General features: G+C 40.6%; 1 protein-coding gene across 2 annotated transcripts in view; it reads left to right on the forward strand.

Moving 5' to 3' along the window:
* The window catches only part of suclg2 (succinate-CoA ligase GDP-forming subunit beta), a 110,466-nt gene that overhangs the window by 50,432 nt on the left and 33,085 nt on the right, over positions 1-26,949 (forward strand). The window contains exons 4-10 of one of the 2 annotated variants that reach the window (XM_010881800.4): positions 416-506; positions 5,485-5,637; positions 6,021-6,110; positions 7,465-7,561; positions 9,325-9,486; positions 10,638-10,780; positions 12,212-12,433. In XM_010881800.4, coding sequence (XP_010880102.1) covers positions 416-506; positions 5,485-5,637; positions 6,021-6,110; positions 7,465-7,561; positions 9,325-9,486; positions 10,638-10,780; positions 12,212-12,418 — 943 coding nt within the window. In that variant the 3' untranslated portion in view covers positions 12,419-12,433. Of the gene's footprint in view, positions 1-415; positions 507-5,484; positions 5,638-6,020; positions 6,111-7,464; positions 7,562-9,324; positions 9,487-10,637; positions 10,781-12,211; positions 12,434-26,949 lie in introns of those variants that run through there. The other variant, XM_010881799.3, reaches the window with a different exon arrangement.

The raw sequence follows: 26,949 nt of genomic DNA on the forward strand, positions 1-26,949 counted from the left end.
CGTGTGCACACAGTTCAATCTCTGTCCATCTATCAACGCAAAGCACAACCTTAGGCTTAATTTGTATTCTATAAATCCAGAGTAAGGCAAGAACATTAAGGAGAGACTGCCTTTAAAGAGCAGCCGAAATCAGGAGAGCTTTATTCAGAGAGATGTGTAGACATTCTGAAGATTCTCAAAAGGCAGCTCTTGGTCGGAATACGTTAGAATCATGCTGCAAATGTGCTGAACCATTTCTTTGTTAAAATGGAAATGGTTTCAGAAGCTGAAAATAATGACTTTATCTGCCATTGTGCTAGTCCTTTTATTTTTTTTATGTTTGTCCTCTACATTTTAGTGCTTGTTTAGTTTCTAACAAAAGATGTATTTAGACTAGTTGTAATTCAGCCAATCCTGTGTCTTTTTTTTTTTTTAGCCCTTCGGTGGTGGGTGAACTGGCCAATAAGATGTTAGGTTATAGTCTGACCACTAAGCAGACACCCAAAGACGGAGTGAAAGTCAAAACGGTAAGTCACGACATACGGCAAAATAACATTCTGCTGCCCTCATTGCAGGGTAATTTCACTTCACTATTGTGGTTCCGAAAAATGTATGACTGCACAAGCATTGGTACAATATTACTATTACTCTATATTGTTTTTGTTACACTAGTTTTGGGGATAGGTCTCCAGTGGAGACATGCCATTTGAAGCCGACGTGGTTTGTTGTATTTGCTATTTGCTGTCATGGTTCATTGCGACAAATAATACAATGCGAGTCAGGCCCTCTGTGAGACCAAAGTGTTAGTCACATAAACAACCCTTTTCCAAGTGTCACTAACAAGCAGGAATATTCCTTTCCTCAATCACACACTGTAGCCCTCAAAAAGCACACATTTCCAGGTAATGAAGGCTTCCTAGCCTGTAGCTAGTGCTTTCTCGTTCTCTTTCTCTCTCTTTCCCCCTTCAGTGAAATATGGCCTAGAGCTCCCCATTAACGCTCGCTTTCATTCCTGCTAGCCAGACACACACACCTCACTCCGCTCCTGCTGCAAAGTTTAGAAGAAGTATCAAATTAGTGTCACATTTGCCATTTTTCTCGAAAGTGCTGGGGGGGAAGGACATTTTTTACCACAACACCAGGGTTGAGTCACTGGGGAAAGAGGGAAAAAATATCAACATGGAAAAAAACTAACGGCAGAAACGTTGTGAGATGTGATTTTATATTGAAACGTTATCTGCATTATCCGTCCAAAAGTCATTTTCCAATGAGTGACATAACACAATTCCTGATATTGTGGTCTTTTATAAACGAAACATATGGGAATAGAAAATATATTTATTGCAGAAGTGTATCGTGATAAATCATCCCGTAGGTACTTTTGAAATGACATTTGCCTGTATATCACAACTAATAATAGATACACATTGCAAACCTTTGCAGATATGGACAATACGATGCAATCTGGTTGCTAGTGGTTTTAGTCAAAGCCCCCCCCCCCCGGTTTGCTATCAGATTAATAGAATACTAGAGGAGCGGTGTAGTGATTGAACAAATTTAAGTGTGGGCCTTCTTTACACTACAACCGCCAAGCCTTTCAGACAAACAGTATCAGCCAGAGCCGAACTCTGTTTCTCGTCATTAGCATACGAATCTATTCTTCCCGCTGCTAGCACTGCATTCATGGAACACCTCGGATTCTCCACTATTACGGACACCTGTTCCTCATCACATCACTCCAAACTTCCCATCATTACACACACCAGATCCTCACTACTACAGCCTATAATTGCCCTTAAATTATTAATTTGCATTTTATTGCATGACAAGTATTTGATCACCTACCAACCAGTAAGAATTTCGGCTCTCACAGACCTGTTAGTTTTTCTTTAAGAAGCCCTCCTGTTCTCCACTCATTACCTGTATTAACGGCACCTGTTTGAACTCTTTACCTGTATAAAAAACACCGGTCCACACACTCAATCAAATAGACTCCAACCTCTCCACAATGGCCAAGATCAGAGAGCTGTGTAAGGACATCAGGGATAAAATTGTAGACCTGCACATGGCTGGGATGGGCTACAGGACAATAGGCAAGCAGCTTGGTGAGAAGGCAACAACTGTTGGTGCAATTATTAGAAAATGGAAGAAGTTCAAGATGACAGTCAATCTCCCTTGGTCTGGGGCTCCTTGCAAGATCTCACCTCATGGGGCATCAATGATCATAAGGAAGGTGAGGAATCAGACCAGAACTACACGGCAGGACCTGGTCAATGACCTGAAAGGAGCTGGGACCACAGTCTCAAAGAAAACCATAGTTACACAGTACGCCGTCATGGATTAAAATCCTACAGCTTACGCAAGGTCCCCCTGCTCAAGCCAGCACATGTCCAGGCCCGTCTGAAGTTTGCCAATGACCATCTGGATGATCCAGAGGAGGAATGGGAGAAGGTCATGTGGTCTGATGAGACAGAAATATAGCTTTTTGGTCTAAACTCCAATTGCCGTGTTTGGAGGAAGAAGAAGGATGAGTACAACCCCAAGAGCACCATCCCAACCATGAGGTGGAAACATCATTCTTTGGGGATGCTTTTCTGCAAAGGGGACAGGACGACCGCATCGTATTGAATGGAGGATGGATGGGGCCATGTATCGCGAGATCTTGGCCAACAACCTCCTTCCCTCAGTAAGAGCATTTAAGATGGGTCGTGGCTGGGTCTTCCAGCATGACAACGACCCCAAACACATAGCCTGGGCATCTAAGGAGTGGCTCCATAAGAAGCATCTCAAGGTCCTGGAGTGGCCTAGCCAGTCTCCAGACCTGAACCCAATAGAAAATCTTTGGAGGGAGCTGAAAGTCTGTATTGCCCAGCGACAGCCCCAAAACCTGAAGGATCTGGAGAAGGTCTGTATGGAGGAGTGGGCCAAAATCCCTGCTGCAGTGTGTGCAAACCTGGTCAAGAACTACAGGAAACGATCTCTGTAATTGCAAACAAAGGTTTCTGTACCAAATATTAAGTTCTGCTTTTCTCATGTATCAAATACTTATGCCATGCAATAAAATGCAAATGAATTACTTAAAAATCATACAATGTGATTTTCTGGATTTTTGTTTTAGATTCCGTCACTCACAGTTGAAGAGTAATCGAAAGTAATCAAAATTACTTGCTTCTACATGCTTTGTAACTGGAAAAACCTGCAATATCGGCAGTGTATCAAATACTTGTTCTCCCCACTGTACATGAATAAGGACATTTTTAAAAGCTGAGTAAATGGATGATCAATGGATAACTTACAGTAGTGTCTCGCAGTGGTATTTGTGGTCGCTGTTGGTTTGTTTCTTTTTTTTTGTGAGGAGGCACAGGCATTGCAGGTGGCAGCTCATTATCAGAATCAGATGAAGTCCCGACATCCGAGATGTCGATTTTGGGATCTATTTCTATCTGACTCCATCTAATCTAAATTTTGCAGCACCTGCAATGCTGTCACGGAGTGGAATCGTCGGGTTCTGTTTGACATTGTGAACTAAACGCTATAAATTGTGTCTGAAGTGTCTGACTTGCTCACCGAGTTTAGATAATACACAATTTCAACCCTCCTCATCATTATTCTTCATCATTGCACTTCAGTCACATGCACAGGTGTGTCTGGGTTGTTTAGGGGCTTATCGCCCACTCATTCATTCATGTCATTGCTATTTCATTGCTAGTCATTAGATTAGATTCAACTTTATTGTCTGAATCTTGATTTTTAGAAAAATAAGCAGAGAAAATTCAAAGAGATGATAGGATGTGAATGCAATTTATTTTCTCTCTCTCCTAAGATAAACAGTAACTTGTAATACCTTTGTTGAATTGGTAGTTGGCTATAGGAATGTCTGGTATTTAGTTTCTTCAAATATTTAGATTTACATTTTAGATTTATATTTGATGAATTAGCCTACACAAGATACTGAATCGCCTGTTGAAAAACGGTAATGTGTGATACGTTGAACTGTCAGGTAGCCTATATGTTTTCTATTGTGTTTCTATAATAGTGTAATTAAATTGTTGAATGGTCATGGATATCTTGTATTTCATTTTTAAGTTCATTCAAATTCAACCAAGACTGTCATTCATCTGGGTGTATCACACATTCATCCGTAGACATCATGCCTTCAGTGATGGGTGATTCGCGCCTGGGTACCATTAGCGGGCTGACTGGGTACCAGTGTTAAGTGCCGTGGACTGTTGGCAGATTAAGTTGAAAAACAGGGTAAAACAAACTGGTAAATATTCTCTAAATGTTTTGTAATTTGTGAGTTTAGAATTCTGACAACGGAACAATGTAATATATGCCCATAAAAGAAAAGTCATGGAAGGAAGGAGGGTGTCGCTTTCAAAATGGCAGTTGTATTTTAATTACAAACTCAAACACCAATTCCTGTAGGCATTTGGCGGTCCTAGTGTTAACTGGCTCTAATGGTGTTGTCAAGCTCAGTTTCCATGAATGAGAACCGGGAGTAAGGTCTCAGCCTGCCATTGTACCAGGTCCTTTTACAATACTAAAGACATTCTCTCTGCCTAGACTGACCAGGACCAGGGAAGGTGATGAGTAGTTGGCACTAGAATAGTGACAAAGGTGCACCAAAAGGCATTTTGGGTAGAGAGAAAGTCTGGACAATGGTCGTTGTGTGGAGATGAATCAAGACTTTAAGGACCAGGGACAGAGATGGTAATATGGAGATGAATCAGTACTTTAAGGACCAAGGACAGAGATGGTAATATGGAGATGAATCAAGACTTTAAGGACCAGGGACAGTGGTGGAAATGTCGAGAGAATCAAGACTTTAAGCTGAGAAAGGATTGCTTAATAAATAGTGTCCAGTTAGGCTGTAGGGAACTGATAACTGACAACCAACTAACCCCTATCCATCTGCTCTGCTATCTCTTCTGCTCTTTCTCTCTCCCTTGCAATCTTCCAGTGCTAAGCTTTTATGGTAGGGCCTAGAATTAGAACTCCCAGATTCTCTGTGTGTTGCGTGTAGAATCTCCACGACTCAGCCTTCCTGTCTATGTTGTACTGGTATAGAATCTCTGTCTCTCAGCCTTCTTGTCTGTGTTGTACTGGTATAGAATCTCTGTCTCTCAGCCTTCTTGTCTGTGTTGTACTGGTATAGAATCTCCACGTCTCAAGCTTCCTGTCTGTGTTGTACTGGTATAGAATCTCCACATCTCAGGCTTCCTGTCTATTTTACTGGTATAGAATCTCCACGTCTCAGCCTTCTTGTCTGTGTTGTACTGGTATAGAATCTCCACGTCTCAGCCTTCCTGTCTGTGTTGTACTGGTATAGAATATCCACATCTTAGACTTCCTGTCTGTCTTGTACTGGTATAGAATCTCCACGTCTCAGGCTTCCTGTCTGTGTTGTGCTGGTATAGAATCTCCACGTCTCAGGCTTCCTGTTTGTGTTTGAGTGTGACTGTGATGGGAACTCCGTAGACTGATGCTCCACCCTCTGACCAGGTGATGGTGGCAGAAGCCCTGGACATCAACAGGGAGACCTACTTTGCCATCCTTATGGACCGTGCTTGCAACGGTCCAGTCATGGTGGGCAGTCCTCAGGGCGGGATGGATATAGAGGAGGTGGCTGAAAAAACACCAGAGCTCATCTTTAAGGTACAGTACTATGAGCACAACAAGGACCACAAAGGCTAACATGGAACACATCATCTTTCACTGAAGCTTTCATCCAATCGCTTAACATCTGCTAGTAACGGCCGTATTGAAATCCTTGATATACCTTTCCTCAGGTCTGGATGTCTTTTCTCTCTCACTGTCTTTCTTGGTCTGTCTTTCTCTGGCTGGCAGTTTCAGACACCTCTGTAAGGGCCTGATAATTACACACCCAGTTTCAGGCCTGGATCTCCCTTCCTCACGTCTAGGTTGCTCCTTAATTGCTGCTTTTGGTGATTTAATATACTTTGTGTCAAATTCCCGTCCAGTGTTTCAGTTTGTACATCTCCCTCTTTTATCTTCTCTGTTTCTCTCTCCCACCACAGGAAGTCATAGATATTTTTGAAGGGGTGCAAGATGACCAGGCGCTTCGCATGGCAGCTAATTTGGGTTTCAAAGGGCCTCTGGAGAGACAGGTAATGGGTCTGGCAAAGCTCTGTGAACCACAGTGCAGAGAAGCAGAATGGCGTCCATGCACCAAAGAACCTCAGTAGAAGGCTCAGAGCTAATGAAACTAGACTGGACACAGCCTGTCTACTGGGCTCTGTATTCTGAGTTAGCCTACACTGTTTATGGAACTCCATATTAACCTCGTAGACAGAGCTTTATAGGTTCACCGTTATAGTACAATAATGCTGTACCCACTTCTGACCAGTTTAAACTGGGTCATGAACACACAAATAAAATCAATTTAAAATATGATGTTAGAAGTTGTGCTCCAGTTTATCTTAGAGCCAGTTGTCTTGTTGCATCATATTGCTAATTTGTATTCCTATCCATGAGCACAGCAGCATAAAGAATTGGATTAGTTCAGAATGTTAAAATGCGGAAAAAGTATAAATCAACTTAATGAATCGTCTTTTCAAAATGTAATGAACATACAGGAGAGGTACGCCCTGTATAAAACTAGCCTGTCTTGCTATTGAATCGGCATTGATTTTAACAGCCTTGAGGGAATGAACATTATTTGCTAAGTGTCTGTCTTGTCAGTTTAGTTCTGCCAACTCTGTGTCTTTTAAAGCACATCAGTCGCTACAGTCTGTTCCATTCACTAGTAATTACAGAGCTTCTAGGTGGGGAATGGAATATTTGTTTAAATAACTTTCCTGCTTTGAAGAGCCTTGAGGTGCCAGAAAAGTCTGTGTTTGTGCATGTGTGTCTGCGGGTGTGTGGCAGAGGGTAGTGGTTGCAATGTTTTCTGTCAGGCTGTTTTCTTTATCTGAAGAGCAGCTCGATTGCAGTGACAGACAGTGACATCAGTTGAACCCCCGATTATTTGAAAAGAGGATTTATACCAATGACAGCCACTCCAATAGCAACACTATGCCTATTAGGATAATGTGCCACAAGAGACACATTGTCATTCTCACCCAAAGCAAATAAATTAATGCACCATTCAAAGACCTGACGATAGTAATTGAATTACTGTTTTAATTGTGTATATAGGCTTAGTTATGCATGTAATGTGTTCAGTTGTAAAGCATGTACGTCGTATAATATTGTCCATTTGTACAGTATGAGTTTCATTAAAATGTGTCCATTAAAATGTGATGTTCCAAAACCTGCTTTCACGTGCACTCTCGCATACACACATGCACACACTTACTGGCAGACAAGAACACATACACTGTATGTGCGTGCGTGTGTACGCGCTCATGTGTTTGATTTGCCATGTTTTGTTGGGCTTGTGAATGGCACTGAGTGGCCTTGGCGGGCCGGCGTCTCAGAGGCGTGTTATTAGGTAATTACTGTTCTCTGTGGAACTCACAGGCAGCGGATCAGATTAAGAGGCTCTATGATCTGTTCCTGAAAGTCGACGCCACTCAAGTTGAAGTCAATCCTTTCGGAGAGACTCCCGAAGGACAAGGTACAATTCTCTTTTTTCTTTGTTCCTTTTTTGGTATCTACATCAGGTCTGTTTATCTAGGTCTGTCTATTTTGTTTATATTTTTTGCTCTCTCTTTTTCTATTTCTCCCTCTCTCATAATGGGAGTCTTATTGGGTTTTAGATGTATATTGGAGCATATCACTGTCAAATAAATCTATTCAACTAATTGCCTCTTGAAGAAGCTTCTGACAGAAAAACTCAGATTTTGATGCGTTATTATGAAACAAATCCATGTTTAATTGTCTGGTTTGAGTGAATAAAGTCATACTGTAGCCTACTTCCATAATGTCTTATGAATATTGGTGAAAGGTGTATTTGTTTGTTCTGGATAACCATGATGTATTGGAGAGGTGCAACTCTGCCATCCCACAAGCAGGTCAGAAACTCATGTTCCTATTCTCAAGTGGAAGGTAGCTCAACTTGTTTTTCATTCATGTACATATTCACCCACTATGGGGTCCCAAACTAGCAAATGTTTCTCTTTGCTTGTTAGACAGCCTGTGAGAGAGCCTCCTCTTAACGACACATTTACTGGATTGGTTGATCAATGCAAAAGAGAACTTCCCCAGACAGTTATTTTGTTCTGCTTCTGTGTGTGGGGCTGGGGGTTTGGTTTCAGGCGTTTCTTTTTAACGCCTGGTACGTTAAGTTAGTACATATTCAACGAGGGAAAGGGATAATTTACTGAAGATGTCTGTTTTCAGTCGTGTTTAAACAGCACGCCGCAGGGTACTGAAGAACATCACTGTAGGCAGAAAAGTTTTTTACCACTTTGGTTCATTACTTTGACTTCCATTTCAGTGCAACTGTACCCTATCAGAGGGGAAGACCAACTAAAAGTGATTATGATATAGCTGAAATCCAGCTGCTCCAGGACGCGACCAGTACTTCAAACTGCTGCCTCCCAACTTGGTTTAATTCACTTGATTTTTACTTTGACCTGAAGCTTTATAAGGTATGGGGTTAGGATTAGGCATAGAGTAAGGTTAGGGCATGAGATTTATGTTATTGAGGTGAGGTTTAGGGCTGTGGGTTTGGAATTGTATTTCTGATAATGGTGCTAAGTTGCCAGTCCTCGCTGGTAGTAAAGCATGGGGGGGGGGGGCTCAGGGCAATGTCTGAGGCCTGTGCGTGTGGGCTGTTGTGTTGCATCACTTTTATTACTCTTGGGAGCTTCAGCCCAGGTAGTATTTCACAGAGATAACCAATCACATAGTGAATTTACTGTTGGTTCCATGGGGATCATGTGTACCACAACTGTCCTGTATCATCCAGGCCTTTATACTGTACTGATAAGTGATGTGTAATTGGTTCTGGTATGTAGTGGGCTTTACTATCCATATTACCTTAGCACTTCAGCAAAGATACATCAAGTCAATCCACTGATTATTAGCACTTAAGAAAAAGCTAAAAGTAAATACTTTGCTTCCAGGTAACATTCAGTTGACAGTTTCTTTGAACTGCACCTTGTGGAGTGTGAGTGTATTGTTTATTATGCATTTTAAATTCCCCTTAGAGGCACTGTCAGATACATAAACATGAGCTGCGCCATTACAAACACTAAACTAATTCATTCTAATAGGGAGAGGTCACTTGCCACATTTTATTTGACATACTGTATTTCATTGAGTTAATTACGTGTTCTCCTTTCTCTCTCTCTCAACATCTTCTCTTTTCTACTTTCTCTGTTTTCTTTCCCCGCTTCATTGCTTCTCCCTTGCGATCTTTCTTGCCCCTCTCAGTGGTGTGCTTTGATGCGAAGATCAACTTTGATGATAACGCAGAGTTTAGACAGAAATCAGTCTTTGCCATGGATGACATGTCGGAGAGCGATCCGACAGAGACCGAGGCAGCCAAATGGGACCTCAAATACATCGGCTTGGATGGAAACATAGCTTGCTTTGGTGAGTTCTGCACATTGCTCTCCACAACCTCACATTGGTCTATGGATCCAGATGTGAGTAACACACCCCAGCTGGAACAGAGTTTCTCGTATCAGACCACTGAAGGGCGGGAGAGTAAAAACTTTGTAAAACTACAGTAAAGCTGGCTGGGCTCCTCTCCAGTCCAAATTAACAACCAGCTTTCTAACGACTCCAGAAGGAGGACGCCGTAACCAATGCTTTCTAATTAGCCATAATCCGCCAAAAAAGTCTCCAGTGAGCAGGATTGTTAGCATTCTCATTATGCAGTAGGCCTCCCCTGTCATAAATCAAAGCTTTACAGTATAAATCTGGGCTGCTGGAGTGTCTCTGCTGGCTGCCCTGCTGCCTTGTAAACGTTGTGGCAGTAAGAGCACAGGTTAGTGCCTCCGTCCCCTTTCCCAGCCTCCTCGGCCGACCAACAGCTCAGGGCTGATGGGCTCCTTAAATGCTCTGTAACCCACTAAAGTGACAGCTGTTAAAGCCAGTTTCCTTTTATTGGGACTTCTGTGGAGGCGCTTGCCAGGATGCAGGCTCAGCGCTGTTAAACCAAATGAGACGTTTGTAGAAAGGCGCGTTGGCTTCAGTACGAACCCACAGAATCGCTTGGCTCCTTCACAGCACGGACCCAAGCAGCCAACAGCATGGAGATACTCACTAGGTAGCCTGATAACAGCCAATACTTGGTCCACGTTCTCAAGTTGAGTGTTGTTGTAAACGCATTTACTTCCGCGTTTCCAAGTTTACCCCTTAAAGCTTTAAATCCTCTAAACATTGTGATTCCCTCATTGTTATAAAATACTCATTGTTTTCCTTCTTCACTCTTTTGTGTATGTGTTTTTTTTGCTGGTATAATCTAATGTTTATTTTAATTAAATCCAACTACTTTTCATTGTCACAGTTTTGTCTCAAGGGATTTTGTTTCAATTATCAGCTTCATTTGTACTCTAATGGTGGAAATCCAACATCATTAGAGTATGAGCAAAAACCATTATCAGATTTCCGGTATCATCAATTGTCATCTAACTTTGCTATGAGCACAATAGCTATTTTGGAAAGATGTTCTGAAGGGTTTTCTGAGAGTACTATCCGTGCTAAAATACTTTAGTTTCACCTTTGACTTGTCATTACAGTGAATGGAGCTGGTCTGGCCATGGCAACATGTGACATCATTGACCTCCATGGAGGAAAGCCAGCTAACTTCCTGGACTTGGGAGGAGGGGTGAAAGAGAGACAGGTGTACGAGGCCTTCAAACTGCTCACTGCTGACCCCAAGGTGCGACCACACTTTATCATTCAAACCACCTCAAAGCAGGACACATTTTATCCAGCAAACTCACTCAAAATTTGTCATATCTTTATCCCTCCAACTTCCCCAAGATCCGACCACGCTTTCGCCTTCGAACCACATTCAAGTAGGACCACAGTTTATTCCATGTCACACTGTGTATGTGTTTTGGAGAGGAGTCGTACCACCTGTAGATCGCCATTAGTGTAATGCTCAGAAACCTGAAGCATCTAGTTTCCAGTGATGCAGTCATCATCCGTCTAGCTTTCCCCCTGTACTTATTAAATTACATGAAGATGGAAAACTAAGCACATTCAAAAGACTACTATCTAGTTCCATGACAAACTGTTAGTTGATCTTTAAGATCTTTAAGACATAGATTTATCCCAGCTGCTCAACACGTCACCCTAGCTATTCTGTAACTGTTGCTACTTCCGTTCTTGTGGGATTGTTTGAACAGGAGTCCTGTCAGAGCTTCTCCTTAAGGCCTTCTTTAGACTACTTGTTTAGGCACTGGTCCAAGACGCAACAGTCATTAGTGGGTTTGGCATTCATGTTTGTCCTGGAGATGTGCTATCACTGGTCTAATTATAATGCCCTGGTTTAATACGGCTTAATCGCTTGTACCTGCCATCCCAAAACTGAGGCAAGTTTTTCTGTTGATATAAATGAGCAGCTAACAGTTGGAGAAATGACAGTAGTGCTAGTTGTTCTCATTTGCTGTCACCTCACCAAGGATTGTTCTTCTCCAAGTATATTCGACTATGGTTGTTTCATCTGTTTATTATAGAATGAGTTATTGGATTGTGTTATGTCATACAGGCCAGTTAACCACACATTTATTTTTAGGAATCTGAAATGAAGCAAAGTCAGGTATGATGTTTGATATCTACATGAATAGGAATACATCTGGGATGGTACTCATTGCAATACACAATTCACTTAACGGAAATTACTTTGCTTCACTTTAGTTTTGTGTTGTGGACTTATTTATACAGTATGAATCTATCAGCTATCACAGGCTAGCCTATATCAGTCTCTTGTTTTTCATTCAGACTCCGGCCACGAGTCACAAGAGATGCATAAAAAAAAAAAAAAAGAAAGATTGCTAGTCTAACGCTTCAGTAGATGATATATTGTCTTGCTGAGATATCCACAGTGTATTTATTATTTTGGCTCTGCATGAATTTATCAAGGTGTCCTAAAAACAAAATGAAATAACAGCCAAGAAAACAGTGGTGAAAGTGTTTCTCAGTCCTACGAAGCAGTGTGATCAAATTCATCCATTAAGGTGTCAAACAGGGTCGTAATAACGATAAGTTTGGAGGGGAAACAGAGCCAGCTTTTAAAGACTGCATTACACACCCCTAATTACTCCTGCATAGGAAGTCATTTTCTCTGTTTTCTGGCATCAAACAGCCCAGCCCAAGCCCAAACCCCAGAGCAAAGGGAGGAGCTACCTGTCCCCTCCTCCAGCTGTTTAGAGACGAGACAGACGGCGACACAGATCCTCCCTTATGGGGAAGAAGTGAGACAGGACTGACATTAAACCTCGGTACCGGCATTTGCATTTCATACAGGGAGTTGGAAACTCGTCAGATCTGTGGAAGGAATGTTAATTATTAGATTCTTGGCATGATAAAAATCTTAATTTGCATTTTTCTTTTCATAAATTAAAATATGATTTTCTGCATCTGGGTTCCATTTAGGACTAGGCAATGAACAACTTGAGACAGAGGGGGTTTTGAGAGTAAGAATCAACTGCTGGGTATGACAAAGTTACCTGAAAGGATTTCAGAGGTTGATTTTGGCAAAGAGTAGGCATTTGTTTACAGTTGTATTGATCGTGTTTGTTTTGGGATTGAGGATGTTAAGTCATTTCAACTTTTCCATTAAATGTTAATCTAAGTTTAAAGAGTAGTCTAATGTGGAATCTTTATTCTTGACGTATTCAATACGCTGCAGCTAAACGAACATTTGGTTCACGCCAACCAGTTTCGTCCTCAAGGTTTGGTGTAGTGTGAGATGCTTGTAACTGAACTAATTTTCTTCTTACATTATCTATTCTATGGTGTCTACACTATAGTATCTATACCACGGTATCTATATCACTATACTAGTATGTCTCCGGAGAGTCGATGATATTCTGCATTAGATAATATATTATATAAGGGCTCTTTGACCCTTGTTAGCAGAGCTGAATTTTTGCTCTTAGCTCTAAGATCATACAGTTCATATAGTTAGGCACAGTATATCTGATGTGAATTGGTACATTATGGCACAATTTCTTTTTTTAAATCATAAAATCAACATTTAAACAGCATTGCCACGTGGGAACATTTCTAATTAAAAAAGCACATATGCAGCGTCATAAAAGCTTTTGTTAACATGGCAAAACACTGGATATCTGACACCTCTATTTCTACTGTTATTTGTAGGTAAACCCCTGGTAAGTGGTCTGTTTGTTGTACATATTTGGACACATTTGGATATTTCAGCTAAATTCGAAATATATTAATTGATAAAGGTAATCCAGTTTGATTATTTCACACAAAAATATAAACAATAGGTGCAGTTAAAATAAACAAATAATACATTTTTCTTATGCAGAAACAGTTAGTACCCCCCTATATTTACCACCACCTAAAATGATTAAACTTCGAATTAGAAAATTATTAGTGTGTAACTTGGAAAGGTCCAGCCTTCCATAAAAAACCAGAAACTTGGTCTGGTTTGTTGCTATTATATGGGTGTGTGGTAACATATCATGGCAAGATCAAAAGACCTATCTGACCTGACTGAACCAAATGTTTTCAGTTTGCACACAGAATTAGGTAAATAAGAAATAGGTAAGGTGAAATTATAAAAAGCACACCTGATGAATATGAAACGTATCTATAGGATAAAAGAGAGAAAAGCAGATGGAAAAATAAGAAAATTAAAGGAAAGGTGAAGGAAAAATAAAGGTAATTGCTGGTGTGTATGTGGGCAAAGTCTATTCATTGCAGTGGACATGCAGTACAAGGCTGTTCAATGGTGTTCAAATTCTTTCCCCTGGCACCTTTACGTCCCTGCTAGAATAAATAGCCCCACTCTTTCACAGGCATATAAATGACTTCTTACTTTGACAGAATAGTTGTATTATTAAGTTCCCCTCCCACACATCACCTGTAGGCTGTGTCCAAATACCAACATAACCTCCTTATTGCACCGCCTCCTGCTCAGTCCTCATAAGAAATGGCAGAAGAATGTGTTTTATGGCTCCATTTTGTTCTAAACTCCTGCAATTCCTATGTGTTAGTGAGCTATGGCCCATATAAGAAGTGGCTGTGACATCAGTAAGTGACTTGGCAATTGCCACGTGTGGTTGTTTCCACAGGGCTATGAAAGTTTATGAAAGTTTAACTAGAATGCCGTGGACTCATTGGAACTCCCCCCCCCCCCCCCCCCCGGCCAACGAGGAGTAATTTTCACACCAAAAAATCTGGTGGTGGGGGTGTTTCTAGTTCATGTGTGTAGTGTTTCTGCTCCAGGGCTGTCTACTCACTCAGAAAATCCAGCTTCACCTGTGCCTCCCCTCCAGCTCCAGAATGTGTTAGCGTCTGTGATGTGCTGTGCGTGGGTGTTTGTAGATGGTATTCAGGACTTTTGTGTTCCTTGCAGCGTTGTCTCTGCGTACGCCGCAAGGTTGTGTTTCTGTCAATGCGTGAGTGTTTCTGCTCTGCCTCACCTGTGCCCCCCCCCCCCAGCCACTGTTATCTGCTCACCTAGCCAGCGAAGAACCCCACTTGAAGGGATGTTTGTCTCATCTTTCGCAACGTGCTGTACCTCATGGAGAGGTCCTTCCCCCCCGTCCCCGTCACGTTTCGTCTCCAAATAACCGCATTACCTCGGGTGTAGGATTATTCCATTCATCAGAGGCATTACTGTCCACATACTGTGAATATGTATACACACCGCAGTGGAAGGGAGCACTCGTCCTTCCCCCGGACTTTGATCTGCTAAATCCTGTTAGGACAACATTGTGAGGGACTCCCATTGGCGTCCCACTGCTTCACAAAGCTCTGTGCAGAAAGCCCAGCCTCTCCATTCTAGACCAGCCACACACTGTCAAGTCCACTATGTACGTATGGAGATCTCCGGACCCATGTCGAATGTCAGACTGCCCGTTTAGACATGGTGTGCGGTTGTGGGAGAACTGGGAGACACGTATTATTGTGGTCTTCTTTAAAAATCCCCCCTGGGACACAACTGGTTGTGAGTGGCAGATCATCCTCTTTTTTTTCTCACACCACAGTTCTTGAGGCTCGGTGGGAATGACCCCTTGTAATGTCCTTGGATCTTTTTCATCCACATGGCTGTACAGGCCGAGGCAGTCGCGCATCGCTCAAATACACAGAGTGGATAGGACCCCTACTGTAATCAGTGGAACCGGCTACATTAGTCCCGCATCCACATTTCCTGTCCGCTAGAGCAGCAGCACAAAAATAGGTTGGCTGTGTTCTGGACATATAAAACGTTGACTCAGTTAAAAAATGGGGACCACAAATGCATGGACGGGGTGTCTAATGTGCATGAGATGCTAACAACTTTACTTGGAAGACCGGACTGTGCGTTTGCCTTTTTGTGAAAATAACATTCAATGTTTTTTTTGTGGGCCGGTAAAGTACTGACCACTAGCCAGCTCAATAATCACCTTCCATCCATTCACCCCCATGGGGTGCACTCTGTAAAATTGTTACAGTCAGAAAAATGATTTGCTCATGAAAACGTATTTTGATAAGACAAAAGGTAGATTTTATTTGTGGTGTCTATAAATCTTACACATGTGATGCTAGTCTAAGTTTACTTTAAACTATAATGTTTATTATATAAAAACAGCATCCATGGACATTTCATTATGTAACACCAACATTTCTAGAAAAATCTGTTTTTAGTTGGTTATGGTGCTTTATTCATGTCAGGGATTGGTAAACCATACTGCAAACCAACAGAGGGTCTCGCATATTGTTTTTACCCACCCCGCATCTAGATGTGCAGTTCTGCATGTATTTGCTTTTGTGCCTTCAGAATAATGTTGCTTTTCTCAAAGTTCCTCATTACCAAAATGGCCAATGAGCTCAAATTGGGAAAAGGTTTGAATCCTATTGGCCGTGTACTCTAACTGTATTTCTGTGTTGGGTTGTCAGTGCACAACACAATGTCGTCAAGCAAGGATGTGCAAGTATCACAGTAGCAAAAAGCTAGTCCATCCCATTTTTTAAAAATTATTACTTCAAGTCTAATATGCTGTATTTTAACTAAAGCCTTTTGATGCTAGGTGCAGTGTTTAAAAAAAGTTTACAAAGATGTTTTCTTATTACATTTTCTGACTAACTGTTTCAGGAATGAGAATTTTGCCTTGGTAGGTGTGAAAATGTCTTTCTTTAGTGAGAAATTGCTCTTCAACATTTGTTTAATATTTTTTTCATTTTCATATAAATGACTTGCTTAGCTCAGTCATCATGGAGCTGGCTGGTACCTTGGATATTTGGGTTTTGCTGTGGGAACAAATAGTCTGTCGGCCTGCAGGCTAGGCCTCTGGGAACTGCCAGTCCCTTGTGTCGTAAACACAAGCAATGATGATAAGCCGGCGAGAATGCCCTGAAACAAGCTCCCACTGGTAATGGAGTTAACTCCCCACTGTGTAGAGCATTAAGGCTGGTATTACAGAGGGAGGGCTATAGGAGCACCTGAGACGTGTGCAGTGGGACTTGTAAACATTGGACTGGGGCAATGAGGAGAGAAAATTAGAATGACAAGCAGGTCATGCTACCAAAAGCACTTTTTGCTAAGAGTGGTAATGGCTTTCTGGGTATACATACTGAGCTCTGAATGATGATAGCTTATCTATGGTAGTGTGCTGGTTTATAGGAATTGTGCATTGCAAAGCACATATTGACCCTGAGAATTGAATCGTATGATGCTGGTGAATAAAGTAAAGGACATTATTTCAGTAATGTATAGCTTCAATGGGTCTAACAATTCACTTAAATACAATTATCTGAACCTCATGGCATTGTGAGCTTACTTAAGTCTCTTAGAGAATGTTGTGGTAAAACTCTAAACACTAATCTTGTTTAGGGTTTTTGGTCAGTAACAGGTAACAGTCACAGGTTTGAATCCTAGAATTGTCCATCCCTCTGGATAAGAGCGTCAGCTAAATAACTAAGATAATATATATATATATTAAAGGCTCAGCACAGTCCCTGTTAGCAGGATCACTATTGGTAGGGGAATAAGATTTATTGAGTAGGAATCATTAAAGAAAATTATATCACAAATCATGAGGACTTTACTTGTTCCCTAAGTGTACAGACCATGCTAGTATATCTGACACATTCACTGCTGATCATGGACCTCAGTGGTTTTCTCAGTGCATCACTCATTAGAAGGTCAAAGCCTTGTTGACCCAATATACTGGAGCTGAAGATTTGCTTACCATGCATTGCTTTAATACAGTCAAAACTGCACATTAGCTGTCTGTTCCACCTCACAGTGTATAAGATCAAAGTAAAATGTGGTCTGCTTCCATTGTCAGGCTGTGTTCACTGAGGACTGGGACTGGGGCTGGTCCTGACATGATGTAAATGGTGTGTGGGGGGGGGGGGGGGGTTGGAGCTCCAGTTTAACAGCCTTGGAGATGTCATGTGATTTTGTGGAGGAGCAGTTCAAAGAAGCATTTTGATGCTCCACCAAGACTGGATGCACAGTGTGTCTGCACTCACTGTCAAAACACTGAACCTTTCCTTTTGTAATACTCCATTTCAATTAAAGAATTGCCAGAAAATTTCTCCTCCATACAGTGAATATATCTGGAGACTTGGGAAATTGGAATTGCAACAGTTTGCCAGACTTTGTTACGTTAGTCTAATTAGTTGGAGTAGAGAGTAACGTTTTTATGACCAGACATAAAAGCAGACTCCAGGCCAAGCTCCAGTCAATATGAAAGAAGTTGTTTGATTTTGGGTTTCGTTTTAGCCAACAAAATATATTTTGTTTATGTTTTGTTGGAGTGAACCCAGGGCAATACTGAGCTGAATTGCATGATTAACCAACTGTGAAAGACATAGTTGTTTATTACCAGTGAATATGACAGTAGTTATTTTAAGATACTGTTTTCATACTTTAGGATGTTCAGAGAGGAATGACTCGGTCTGCTACATTCTCTTACCAACATAATGATGATAATAAAATCTTAATTCTACCACCTGGAATAATGCTGCTTGTTGCTCCTTGTAACATGAATTTATGTAATATAGAAATCCAAACATTTGGGTTTGTTCCTTTGAGTTGTTTTTGTTTAAACTCTCGTTAAGACTTCTCAGGACACATGGGGGATTTTGGTGCTGAAAATGTAAGGAAGCATACAGCTGTGTCGCGTGTAATTCCTTACAAAGTAACGAGTTAGCGTTTATTTTTTTTAAATATCAGTTATGAAGTATGTAGTTACTTTTTAAAATAAGTAACTAACTTTTTTTTTTTTTTTTTTTTTAACATTTCCCAACATTTATTCCCAACAAATATTTCCACTTGCGCTTTTGTTGTTTCTACTGGATCACTGAGAAGTAAATGTTGGTAGCTGGTTGGTAGCTACCCAGCAAGATGGCGGAGACAAAAATTGCATTTACATCCTGGAAGTTTTCAAACTACTTTGAGTAGATTGAAAAGAAAAACAACTTCATAGTAAAATGCAAACCATGCCCTGGGGATAAACGCCTGTCAACAACAAAGGACTTCTCTTCAAATATAAAAAACACCTTCAGGAAAAGCATTGCTCCACAACACTGGCTGGAATAGACTGTCACTGTTCTGCGAATGATGGCGCTACAGCTTCTAAAACAGCAAAAGCTAGAATTCTGCTCGGTATACGCTGTCACCTCAAGAGAACTAAATAAACTTGGAGCTGGCCGTCTGGTAGCAGAAATGCTAACGATTTCCACTGTTGTCTCAATTGTTTCATAAAATAATTTGAAGAATCCCCAAAATATGTAACAGTAAGTGAACAGTCTCTGGCAAAAATGTATGTTAACTACCTTAACCTATTATGCGATGGAGACAGAACTTTACAAAAAATATTGTTGGTTTGGAATACGTGTCAATCACAGCTGACTTACCAACAGCACAGAACAAAGTTTTATTAAAATGACAGCCCGTTGCATCAATCCCTGTCCTTTGCAGCGTGAGACAGCTGTAAAAGAGTTTAGGGATGAAACACTTCTGATACCATTGCCAGTGACACTGAGCAGATTCATTCATATTATTGCCTAACTCAGAAGGAGACTGCTACTGTAATTGACAATGACTCCAATTTTGTCAAGGCATTTAAAACAAATCACGCTGAGTCTGACAGAGACCTATAGGGTTTCCTCTAAATGTGATTGTTTCAGTGTGTGTGATTGTTTGAGTGTTAGCTACAAGCCCAGTGTCTGGATAAAGACACTACTGTATTAGGGCCTTTATAAATTGGCTATGGAATATAGATTACAGAATGAATACAGGGTAATTCACCTATCACAAACAGCATTTGTGAATGCAGCCAACAGATGAATGCAAGCTAAATGCTGAAAGTAATAATGCATGCAAATTTAATACAGTGGCTCAAAGTATTTTCCCTCCCATGGATTTAAATAGGAATTTCTATCACTCCTCAACAAAAAGAATCCACAATGTCAATGTGAAAAATACAATCTGCAAATTGTTCTGGACTACTTTAAAAAAGAAATTCATATTTAAGTTGTCACATCTCATTCTCTCTACATGTAATGTCTTTGCCAATTTTCTGAGTCATATGTTACTTTTTGGGACTTTTTTCTTTCCAAAATTTTAATTCACTGAAATAAGACTGTGGCTCATGTAGACCATTTAGATCTGTATTAACGAAACCTCAAGGACATATCAAAGATTCCAGACCAAAAGCTAGAGATCCGGTGTACAGTGGCTCTGAAAATTTTTCACCCCCTTTTCTAGATTTTATTTTAAAACAAGAAATCAAAATGGATACATTCATAGTTTCTGCCACTAATCAACACAAATATTTTCATGTCAAGGTGAATGAATGATAAATATAAAACAAAAAATTATTAAAAGCATTTATCGCCTTTGCTATGACACACCGTAATGAGCTCTAGTGCAAACAATTGTCTTTAGAGCTCACATAAACTGATGAGTGGAGTCCACCTTTGTGCTATAAAGACATTTCACAGGTTTTCTGGTTAAATACACCTGTCTCTAGGAGGTCCCACAGTTGTGGTCTCCCCGTGCAATTTGTAACAGTACAGTTCTTAAATTATAAGGAATTGGAGTTAGGAATGTTCCCTTGTCATGAATACAAGGGGTACATTCATAGCAAATCTAGAATAAGGTTCTTCAAAAACCTCAGTAAGGGGTAGGATATAATAACATGCATATAATAAGGCATTTAATATTTGCCAGTGGCTGCCCTCTCAAGAGTCGGACCTAGGTCGCCCACGTGAAAGGCTGTCTTTAACCACTATGCCACAGAGCTAACCATTTGCGGGTGTCAGTATCGCATTTTGACATTATTTCTTTAGACACCATTAACCATCATGTTAAACTGAGTAACATTTCTTAAGTTTACCTCCACCACAAATAGAATCTATGAACTGTAAGACTTTTGCTACTGGTCGTTTTAAAAGGTTATTAGCCAGTAATATGTCGCTAGACGCCATTACGCATTGTGTTTAACTTTGTAACGATTCTTATTAATTTGACCACCACCACAAATAGTAACTATTAACTGTATGGCTTTTGCCACTTGCTGTTTTAACAGCTTATTTGCCAATTGTGAATGACATTGGTACAATAACTACTGTATCAATATAGGTGACGATAACAGACTTTTACGTCAAGTGAAAAGACGAGAGAATCGTTTAGCCAGCGAAGTGTTTGACTATCCTGTCTGTTGTATTTTTACATACTAGATTAACTATATGGCCTTCATTTCAATGATGGCTTTTATTGTAATGAAAATCTGAGTGCTGCCAGCATAATATCCTTCTACTAAAATAAAGCTAATGAAGCCTCGTTTGGCCATCACTACAGTGAACAGTTTCATTTTAGGCTTCCCGTAGCTACAGAATGTTGTAGCCAGTGAAGTTTTTGTATATTCTGAACAAATCCTCTTTTACCACTGGTTGAACAGCTAATTAGCCATTCGTGAATGACATTGAGTATCTATCAATATAGTTGACGTTAACTGACTTTTCAAGTGAAAAGACGAGAGAATTGTGTAGGCAGCGAAGCGTTTGTCTATCCTGAAAAAATCCTAATATCCACTAGAACTGTTTTATTTCAGGCTTACTATTACGAAGCTACATAATGTTATAGCAAGCTAAGTTTTTCTCTGTCCTGAACCTTGAGATAAGAAACTTGGGTCACCCGCTTGAAAGGCCCCACGGAGCTGTACTGTTGTTGGGTATTGCCTCTTGTATCTATCATGAGTTTACCTCCACCACAAATTGCGTCTGAACTGTATTGCTTCTGCCACTGGCTGTTTCAACAGCTTATTAGCCAGTAATAGGCTTACTAGTATCTACTAACTTCCTAGGAATTATCATAAGAATTGAGCAATTTCTGGCTAGACTGAAGATGAACTATTCCATGCCAGAAACAGTCGCAATATAACCGTATACAGTTTCAGGTTTTTGTTTTAGCCAGCAAATTTTTTGCCAATTCAGAGTAATTCACAATGCATACTTCGCTTCGCCTGCGAGGAGATACGAACTTGGGACTTATAGTTCACAAGTCTGCTTCTCTAACCACTACGCTATTTAACAAGGAGTAGTCAGTCAGTCAGGCAGTCAGTCAGTAAGAGACATTCGCTCTTCTTAGCCGACTCTGCTTACGCTGTCCGGCAAAAATTGAGAGAATATGGGACAACTATGAATCTGTAGAATGGACTGTCCTCAAAAACTGAGTGAAACTGCTCTGGTGCTTCACAAAAGTGGTCTTCATGGAAGAGATGAAAAATACTGCTTTTTGGCCTCAACACTAGGCGCTATATTTGGCGTAAGCCTAACATGGCACATCATTCTATGAACACCATCCCTACTGGGAAACATGGTGGTGGCAGCATCAAGCAACGGGGCTGGAAAGCTTTGGAAGAAAGGGGCAAAATGGATCAAGCAGAGTACAGAAAAGTCCTGGAATCTTCCAGTAGGATAATGACCCCTAACCTACAGCCACACAGAAGTGCTTAAAAATGTAAATGTGTTGTAGTGGCCTAGTCAAAGCCGCTACATGTGGAAAGAGTGAAAAAATTGCTGTTCACTAGAGATCCCCATCCAACTTGACAGAGCATGAGCAATTTTACAAAGAAGAATGGATAAAAAATGCTGTGTCCATATCTCCAAAGCTGGTAGAGAGTTATCCTAATAGACACATGGCTGTAATTGCTGCCAAACATGCCCCAAACTTTGATTAACGTTTGTAAATATTTATGCGATCAATTATTTTCTATTTTTTATGTTATTAATTTGTAGATGTTATTTTCACATAGACATCATGGACTTCTATGTGTTGATCAGCTGCAATAAATCTAAGGCAGGTAAATACTTTTGAGTGCCACTGTACACGGAAACGCATTTGGAACTGTGTGTTTGACCTTCTAAACAGCATTTTCCAATGGACGAATGGAGACTGGTTGTGATGTGGCACAGTACACTTCTCTGATCAAATTCTCTGGCATGCTTTCAAAAATGAATTTAGCTGGGCCTTCCTACAAGAAACATGTTCACAATATGTAGGTTACAATCCCAGTTAAAACCATGAAACGCAATAAGATATTAATAACACTGAACAGTCACAGACTAGGCTGCTACAGTGACAGGCAGTCTTTGAAAGCCCACTTAAAACATGTTCAGCAACATGGTTTGTGGATTTATTTGAGCCACATAATCAGAGCTAGCCCGCCATAAAAACGTATTAAGTACAGATGTTTCTAATTACTAGTTGTAATTCTTTTTACAACTATGAGAAACAAAGAACTATATGAAGCATAGTCAACTGACATATCTCTGGCATTATTTGGATTCTTACATTGGAATTATTTTGGTTTTTGGTTGTATCACATTGTACCAAGCTGTGAATTTAGGGCAGCTTAGATTCCACTGAATGATACATGAGGTCCACTGGCGTTGGCAAAGATTCCACATCTGTCCGGGTCTCTGAGCTTGTGTCCAAGTCAAGTCTCAAGTCTTTGAGGGGCATGTTCAAGTCAAGTCTCAAGTCTTTTGCCACGAGTCCAAGTCAAGTCTCGGCATTGTTAAATCTTATGAATTCAAAGCATGTCCTGTAGCTACCATCCATACAGTACAGTATCAAAATCAGTTGTAGGATTACTCTGTGGTCTACTACAATGCAATAAAAAAATAAAATAAGAACTTTCAATTTCATAACTGTATTTTTCAAAATGTTGGTATCTGCACCAAAGAATACATGTTTGTCTGTGTTACTAACTGGCTGTAGAGCCCAACCTCATAACCCCAACAACACTTGGGGTTGTTCGATGGTTAGCTTGTTACCTGTGACGATATATGCTAAATGTAACGTCTTTTTCACATTAGAAAGTGACTGACCTATCTGGGTGCGTTTTGAGGTGCCTGATGAAGTTCGACATTGTTGATCCGGCATAATTTATCTTGGTGCCACACACCTTGCATGTAGATGTTCGTTTACCGCCACTGTTTACGAAGTTATTGAAACCAAAACTAATGACAAAAGGCACAACTCCGGTAGGACTTGGTGTCGCCATCGTCAATGCATATTTTGATATGAGTGCTTGCACATATAGGCATAGCTCATGCGTTACGTTGCACGGCAAAGGGCAGGGGACATGTAGCACATCATACCCTTCCACAACGTATATGCGCCAATAGAACAAAATAGAAATACATGAATTAATTTAGATTTAAAAAGCAATAATTGCATGAAAACAGTTTTTTGACGAGTCTCGAAGCTCGAGTCTAAAGTATTTTGGGTCGAGTCGCAAGTCAAGTCTGAAGTCAGCTGCGACTTAAGTGCGACTCGAGTCCCCATCTCTGCCTCAATGTAATCTGAACCGGAATACATATGATTATTTAAGTAATAAACTGGTTTAGCTTTTCCAAAAGAATATATAGTAATTGAAAAAAGATTGATTGCATATGTTGTATCACGGCAGAGTTAATACTTTTTTTGGAGCGTCATTGGCAGACATTACAGCTGAGAATCATTTTGGCAACTCTTAGTGTCGATTATTTTATTTATTAAATTGGCTTCGGTTTTCAGATGACTGATGGAGATTTTCCTTGAACTTTTAACCTTGGCTCCCCATGTTCTGCTGATGACAAGCGTACTGTAGTCTAAACATAAAGTTGGATTGGATTTGATCCAAAGCTGTTTTTAAGGCCAAAAGTAATTCTCTCATGTGTTGTCTTGCAGTATGACTGAACACACCCTTGTTGAAAACAATGGATGATTTGGAGTGGATCCATTAAGACTTAATTATATTTACTTTGACAGTAGTGTGGTGTGAGTGTGATGTTATTGAACACTTTCTATTTTCCAGTCAGGTGGTGGCAGCTTAATGCTATGGGAATGCTTGTCACGGGCAGGTACTGTGGAGTTTAGATTAGGTAAATCTAGTCTTATTTATCATAAGAAAAGGGCAAAATGGATCTAATTGTTGCCCTAATAGTTGCAGTTGAAGTTGATAGGATATTCTTCAGATTCTTACGATTCACAGCAGTAATGGTGTTTAAGGGTGTTTTTAGAAAGTAATAACTCTGGGGTGATTGAAAGACATGAATCCTTATTTAGTATTTCTTAGTAATTTGGAACGCTTTCTGAAATTTATTCACTTGTGAGGAGTATGTCTGTAGGAGAAAGGAAATGGCAGACTGCTAGGATTGTTGTACTTTCACTAGTAATTGTAGATAAGCTCCACACTCTGAGAAGAGAACTAGTTTGCTGTGGTGCTTTCTTAAGCAATATGGATTTGGCCAGTTGTGAACGGATGGAAAATTATGAAACAATTATGGAACATGTTTGTCATAGCATTCAGTTTGAATGATATGGCAGGATAAATGTGAACAAATGTTTGTGCAAATTCCTCTAACATACCGAGTACTAGATGCAAAAACCTGCAATAGAAAGTCTACACCACCTTAAATCTTTTCAACTATGTCATTGCCTCTTTTCCACTAGTCTGCCCACCATTCTCCACTCTTTTAATGGGATTTTAGTTTTTGTGAAATTATATAATTAAAATACCAAACTGAAATTAGCCAGCTCTAAACCAACTCTAAATTAGCTCAGGTTTAACCAATCACCTCCAAAAAGAAACCTGAAGTTAATTGGCCTCCACCAGTGGTAAATTGTATTGATTTATTTGATTTCCAGATAAAAGTAGCAATTTCTGTAGGTTCCCTCTTGCGTAGTGAATTGCAAAGCAAACACTCAACCATGAGTATCATGGTTCTTTCAAAATAGCTTAGGGTAAAATAAATGAGAAGACAGATCATTGGATGGGTATAAAAATATGAAAGATATTTGTTATTTTGTCAGGGACTGGGGCACTTGTCAGGATAGATTGTAAAATGAATGGAGCAATGTACAGAAATGTCACTGAGGAACTGTTGTTTCACTAGTGCTGAAACTGTGACGCAAGTTCACCTTTTAGTATGACAACAACCCGAAGCAGGAGTCCAAAGCTGCAGTGGAATGGTTGAAGAATAAACATGAACATGTCCTTGAAGCCCAGTCAGAGCCCTAACCTTAATCCAATCGAAAATGTGTGACATGTGGTGAATATTTCTGTACATCGCCACTACCCAAGGAATATGACACAGCTTCAACAGATGTGGAAAGAAGAATGGTGAAAAATGCCAATCTAAGTGTGCTAAGTAGGTAGTGACTCAAAGCTTCAATTACTGCCAAATGCACTTCCAAAAAGTATCAACTTCAGGGGGTTGGAGACTTATGGAATTTTGCTTTTGCATTTTTCACATGTAATTTGATTTCACAATAATACAAATGATACACTGAAAGGTGTGGTGTATGGCTTATAGGAAAGTGGGGGGATAATCCCCATTTAAATGCACTTCAAACCTTTGCTAAAATGCTGAACTATCCTTTTAATATATTTACCTTGTCTTAACATCATCCCTCTCAACCCCTGTGGACTATGCCATTGTCCTCCCTTCTCCTGTGGCCTTGTTTGATTGTACCATTTTCTGTTCATTTCTCACCTGGGAGAAATCAATAGATGATCAATGATCTCAGATTGAAACTGAACTAATTGAGCTCTACTCTCATGTCTGCAAGAAGTGTTTTGTCATTTCAACAGCAGGCCCCAGACAGGGCAATGGAGAAGCCTTAGAAAGGCCTTCAAATGTCATATGTCCACAATACCTGTGATTGAGTGGCCTTGAAGTCAAGCTGTGCTCTTTCTATAGTAAAAAACTGGACAAATCCATTTATTCTCATGTTGTACAACTCCTCACATCCCTTCCAGCTACTCCACCACCTCCAGGTATTAAAGATTGAAATCCCTCCTCAGTCACAGACTGTTATTCAGCAACAGGAGGTAGATTTTTCCTCTTTGCCATATTTAGGAGAACAATAGTTCCCTTTCACTTTTGAGGCACTGCCTGGAGACCCCATCTCACTTCGCAGGGAAATGCACCCAGAATACTTTGACAACACCATTTCACCCCCCACTGATTATTATTATGGCAGTAACCTGGGGCAACGCCCTCCACTGCGGCCCCAGCCATGACGTGGCGTTCAATGGTGTGTCCAGTAGTAAGAGCTGCCCCTCGTCCACACTGCACAATTTAACAGATGATGGTTCCCTTCATCCGGACAGACAGCCGTTAGTGCCGGGCGTCAGTCTGTCCCTCCATCTGTCTGTCCGAGGTGTGAGCGAGCGTCGCTGGGGCATCCGGCGTGTTCCGAAACATTGAGCTGATAGTGTGGCTGTGGCTGCACTCATTTCACGCCTCTTGGCTTTGATGTACACATGCTGCTTTGGGCTCATCTGAGGCCGGGCCACCCAAACACTGAGACTGAGATGATGAGATCAGGCCTGATTTATGAGCCGTGGTCTGCCGTGC

Source organism: Esox lucius, chromosome 17 (genome assembly GCF_011004845.1).
Source record: "Esox lucius isolate fEsoLuc1 chromosome 17, fEsoLuc1.pri, whole genome shotgun sequence".
Taxonomy (NCBI): Eukaryota; Metazoa; Chordata; class Actinopteri; order Esociformes; family Esocidae; genus Esox; species Esox lucius.